Source organism: Triticum urartu, chromosome 3 (genome assembly GCF_003073215.2).
Source record: "Triticum urartu cultivar G1812 chromosome 3, Tu2.1, whole genome shotgun sequence".
NCBI lineage: Eukaryota > Viridiplantae > Streptophyta > Magnoliopsida > Poales > Poaceae > Triticum > Triticum urartu.
Window position 1 is genome coordinate 647,481,845 of NC_053024.1, and position 5,657 is coordinate 647,487,501.

The 5,657-nt window shown below is 46.2% G+C and overlaps 1 protein-coding gene across 1 annotated transcript; it reads left to right on the plus strand.

Annotated features, from left to right (window-relative positions):
* Positions 1–286: 286 nt before the first annotated feature.
* Positions 287–839, plus strand: LOC125548970. The gene is made up of 2 exons (XM_048712477.1): positions 287–385; positions 489–839. Exons 1-2 carry the CDS (start codon positions 331–333, stop codon positions 710–712), a joined length of 279 nt encoding a protein of 92 aa, XP_048568434.1. The 5' UTR covers positions 287–330; the 3' UTR covers positions 713–839.
* The last annotated feature ends 4,818 nt before the right edge of the window (positions 840–5,657 follow it).

Here is a 5,657-nt window from a genome sequence, read left to right on the forward strand (position 1 = left end):
TCAAATTTTTCGGAATTTACTGTTCATCATCCCGAACTCTTGAGCTCGGGACTAGAAGAAGGGTACTTTTTTTGATAGTACGAGGCATCTACGGACAGTCAATTAATAGTGCGTGCCCGGTGGACCCTATCAATTGACGTTCTTTAGAATGCATTAGTGTCCACAAATTAAGGTCCTTAATTGCTATTAATTCAGCATTGAAACGGTTCCTGGTTTGTCATTTCAGTATCACTATAAAAAGGCTTTTGCTATCTCTTCTGTTCCTCGCAACTCAGATCAAGGCACACAAACCAAGTCTTCCTCCTACCAACACAGTGCATCTTGCTGAAGATGAAGACTGCACACACGCTGCTCCTGGCGGTCGCCTTCCTCGTGCTGGCATCAGGTATTCCTCTTACGATGATGCAGCATCGCTTCATCGACTCGACACGCAATCATACGCTTTACATTATTCATGGTATATTGGGGTTTTTTCTCTTCTTCTGCAGAGGTTGCAGTGAAGGCGGACGTCTGTACAGGGTCACTTCACAAGACGCCGCTACCGTGTGATCAGGTAGGTTGCCTGCACATCTGCCGCGAGCATGTGAATGGGGAAGGGCACGCGTGCCCTCAATGCAATTGGAGTGCTAGTTGCAACTATGATGGATTATGCGAGTGTGATGTCTGCCTTCCTCCTCCTTCTGCTCCTATCCAACACCAACAGAGTGACTGATATATACTAGTGTAGTAGCTTTCTGAGATAGGGATCGGATAGTTGGTTCTATGTAATAAGAACGATACCGTCATATGGTGTATCGGTTGTGATATACTCATTGTAGAATGCATGCGAATTTGATATCGCTTCACCGGTTATATATGATATAATGTAATGAGCTATATATTGCTATGCGAAAGGTAGGCTCATGGCGCATACCACCGGTACACGCACTGTGCCAGGCTCATCCACGCGTTCGGCGCTCTCCGACGGGGTTTGGGAACCACGACTATTGGAAAATCAAAAGTTGATGTGCATCTCCACACGTTCGGCGCTCTCCGACAATCGCACACTATATACCTCTCCGACAGTCTCAAATGTTGCCACCACATCTAGCGACCACACGTGGTGGTGGCCGCTCCTCTCCTGTGCTACTGCGTCAACTACTCAGCTGTGTACTTCACTGAGGAGGTGATTACGCCCTGCTGATTGCCTCTGGCTTTCTATTGTCAGGTGCATCTACGTCGACATCTTTCTTTGAGCTTCTGACCGAGCTGGAGATTGTGCGACTTTGATTCCTACTAGCTGCATCTTTCGGCAAGGTATCGGTATACCGACGATCGAATCTTGGGCAAGTACTATACCGGTAGACAAAGGGAATCGTATACGGGATTGATTGAATCCTTGACATCGTGGTTCATCCGATGAGATCATCGTGGAACATGTGGGAGCCAACATGGGTATCCAGATCCCGCTGTTGGTTATTGGCTGGAGAGATGTCTCGGTCATGTCTGCATGATTCCCGAACCCGTAGGGTCTACACACTTAAGGTTTGATGACGCTAGGTTTATAGGGAAGTTTGTACGTGGTTACCCAATGTTGTTCGGAGTCCCGGATGAGATCCCGGACGTCACGAGGAGTTCCGGAATGGTCCGTAGGTAAAGATTTATATATGGGAAGTCCAGTTTCAGTCACCGGAAAGGTTTCGGGGTTTATCGGTATTGTACCGGGACCACCGAAGGGGTTCCGGGGGTCCACCAGGAGGGTCCACCTTCCTCGAAGGACCTAATGGGCTGTAGTTGGGTGGGAACCAGCCCCTTAGTGGAGTCCCGGATGAGATCGGGGACATTACGAGGAGTCTCGAAATGGTCAAGATGTAAAGATTGATATATTGGACGACTATATTCGGACATCGGAAAGGTTCTGAGTGATTCGGGTATTTTTCGGAGTACCAGGGAGTTACGGGAATACGGGGAAGTAGTATTGGGCCTTAATGGGCCTTAGTGGGAAGGAGAGGCAGCAGCCAGGAGGTGGCGCGCGCCCCTCCCAAGCCCAGTCCGAATTGGACAAGGGGTTTGGGGCGCGGCCCCCTCTCCCTTCCTTCTCCACTCCCCTCCTTTCCCCCCTTCTCCTAGTTGGACTAGGAAAGGAGGAAACCTACTCCTACTAGGAGTAGGAATCCTACTCCCTTGGCGCGCCCCTCCTAGGGCCGGCCTCCTCCTCCCTTGCTCCTTTATATACGGGGGCAGGGTGGCACCCCAAGACACAACAATTGATCTCTTGATCTCTTAGCCGTGTGCGGTGCCCCCCTCCACCATAATCCACCTTGATCATATCGTAGCGGTGCTTAGGCGAAGCCCTGCATCGGTAGAACAGCATCATCATCACCACGCCGTCGTGCTGACGGGACTCTCTCGTGAAGCTCTGTGGATCGGAGTTCGCGGGACGTCATCGAGCTGAACGTGTGCTGAACTCGGAGGTGTCGTGCGTTCGGTACTTGGATCGGTTGGATCGTTAAGACGTACGACTATATCAACCGTGTTGTGCTAACGCTTCCGCTTTCGGTCTACGAGGGTACGTGGACAACACTCTCCCCTCTCGTTGCTATGCATCACCATGATCTTGCGTGTGCGTAGGAAATTTTTGAAATTACTACGTTCCCCAACAATGGCACCCTGGAGCACCCAGTGGTTGACCTAGGGATGCATGGAGAAGCACCATCAAATCTTGCGGAAAGCTTCACCCAGGCGCGAAGATACAGATGGATATACCTTAACCGGAAGCTTACTTGTGCAGCCGCAAGTCATTATGGGCTCTGGCTTGGTCGACCCTAGGTGTGACTATGGACGGACGGTACCAGCAAATGTAGAAGAACGGAAGGAAATGGATGGGCACTGGTAGTGGCCCAGAGGAGCTCTATGGAAGACCATGTTTCATTCGTCCCGTCTTCAAACACCATGCAATGCGAGTCATAAAGGAGGGAACAATTCTAACGGGTAAAGTGCACAAGACTCCGCAGAGTGTGAAATCTAATCGATTAGTCGTGTCCCCGGTTACGGACATCTGAGCCCCTGGAATTAGATTTATCTAGAACTCTCAACACCAAAATAATTAATTATTTGTTGGGTTAATAATGATTGGGTATGAGACATTGGTTGGCGGAACCATCTCATTAATAACAAATATTTTGTAGTAATTGCAAGCAAGTCCTTTTGTTGTAGGGAAAATTTGCTTTTTCACAAAAACTTAGACTTAGAGCCCCACAGCCAAAATTGCATATAGTAATAGCACTTTATTATTGTTTTCTCTCTATGACTTACCGACATATTCAAAAATGTTTACCTACACGGCTGCAACGTCTCATGTTGCAGAGGTTTATTCTGACCAGGAGTGAGGCTACGATCTATGCTCGAAGATTGCCCTTTGGAATCAGATGGACTCGCTACCTTCTATGTTTCCGCAGTAGTTTATCTCATGAGTTGGCCTTCGGTCGTATTTATTCTGATGTAATAAAGACTTGATATGAGATTCGATGTAATAAATCGGATGTGATTGAACTTTGATATTTTCATCAATATACTGTGTGTGCCAGCATGATCTTGGTATGGTACAGACACACGGAGACTTGACCATTTTTGGCTCGGGTCGCTACAGAGATGGTACCAGAGCACACGCTGACCGTAGGATATGAGATTCGATGTAATAAATCAGGTGTGATTGAACTTTGATATTTTCATCAATATACTGTGCGTGCCAGCATGATCTTGGTATGGTACAGACACACGGAGACTTGACCATTTTTGGCTCGGGTCGCTATAGAGATGTTATCAGAGCACACGCTAACTGTAGGATGTAACCCCGAGGATTGGAAAGCCATACACTACGGGAATCAGACACTTTGCCGTCTGCCATGGCCAACGGCAAAGGCATGCCTGGCATACAGCAAAGGCCTTTGCCGTCAGCCAGCAGACGGCAACAAGTCCGGCACAAGCATACCAACACATATCCAACAACATATCCAACACATATCCAGCGCATCCAACAACAAGTTTGCAACAACACATATCCACCAACAAGTTTTGGAGAACATAAAAGAAGCACAAGGAGAAGAGTAGACTCCATGAACGCAAGCTCCTCATCTAAAGCAAATATGCAAATTAGGAAAGATGAAAGTTAGAAGAAGAAAAAGACTAGCTAGAAGAAAAAGAAGGAAAAGAAGAAGAAGAAGAAGAAGAATTTATCTTCTCTTTCTTAGTCTCCTCTCCTCTTCTTTATCTTCTTCTTCTAACTAAGGTAGGAAAAAATGCCATTTTTTAGCTATGCTAGGTAAAAAATGCTAAGTATTGATAACCCACAAGTATAGGGGATCGCAACAGTTTTTGAGGAAAGAGTATTCAACCCAAATTTATTGATTCGACACAAGGGGAGCCAAATAATATTCTCAAGTATTAATAGTTGAGTTGTCAATTCAACCACACCTAAAAGACTTAATATCTGCAGCAAAGTATTTAGTAGCAAAGTAATATGGAATTAACGGTAACGGTGGCAAAAGTAATAGTATTGGTTTTGTAGTGATTGTAACAGTGGCAACGGAAAAGTAACTAAGCAAAGATCAATATGTGAAAAGCTCGTAGGCAATGGATCAGTGATGGATAATTATGTCGGATGCGATTCCTCATGCAATAGTTATAACATAGGGTGACACAGAACTAGCTCCAGTTCATCAATATAATATAGGCATGTATTCCGAATATAGTCATACGTGCTTATAGAAAAGAACTTGCATGACATATTTTGTCCTACCCTCAGCGGGGTCCTATTGGAAACTAAGGGATATTAAGGCCTCCTTTTAATAGAGTACCGGACCAAAGCATTAACATGTAGTGAATACATGAACTCCTCAAACTACGGTCATCACCGAGAGTGGTCCCGATTATTGTCACTTCGGGGTTACCGGATCATAACACATAGTAGGTGACTATTGACTTGCAAAATAGGATCAAGAACTCACATATATTCATGGAAACATAACAGGTTCAGATCTGAAATCATGGCACTCAAGCCCTACTGACAAGCATTAAGCATAGCAAAGTCATAGCAACATCAATCTCAGAACATAATGGATACTAGGGATCAAACCCTAACAAAACTAACTCGATTACATGATAATCTCATCCAACCCATCACCGTCCAGCAAGCCTACGATGGAATTACTCGCGCACGGCGGTGAGCATCATGAAATTGGTGATGGAGGAAGGTTGATGATGATGATGGCGACGGATTCCCCTCTCCGGAGCCCCGAACGGACTCCAGATCAGCCATCCCGAGAGAGATTAGGGCTTGGCGGCGGCTCCATATCGTAAAACGCAATGAATCCTTCTCTCTGGTTTTTTTATCCCCGAACGTGAATATATAGAGTTGGAGTTGAGGTCGGTGGAGCATTAGGGGGCCCACGAGGCAGGGGGGCGCGCCCCCCACCCTCGTGGACAGGGTGTGCGCCCCTGACGTTGATTCTTTCACCGGTATTTTTCATATATTCCAAAAATATTTTCCGTGAAGTTTCAGGTCATTCCGAGAACTTTTGTTTCTGCACAAAAATAAAACCATGGCAATTCTGCTGAAAACAGCGTCAGTCCGGGTTAGTTCCATTCAAATCATGCAAGTTAGAGTCCAAAATAAGGTC

Bases quoted from the DNA above. Each gene is read 5' to 3' on its own strand.
- LOC125548970 (XM_048712477.1), top strand. From the start codon at position 331: ATGAAGACTGCACACACGCTGCTCCTGGCGGTCGCCTTCCTCGTGCTG. The intron at 386-488 runs GTATTCCTCTTA...CTTCTTCTGCAG, and splicing joins CTTCCTCGTGCTGGCATCAG to AGGTTGCAGTGAAGGCGGAC.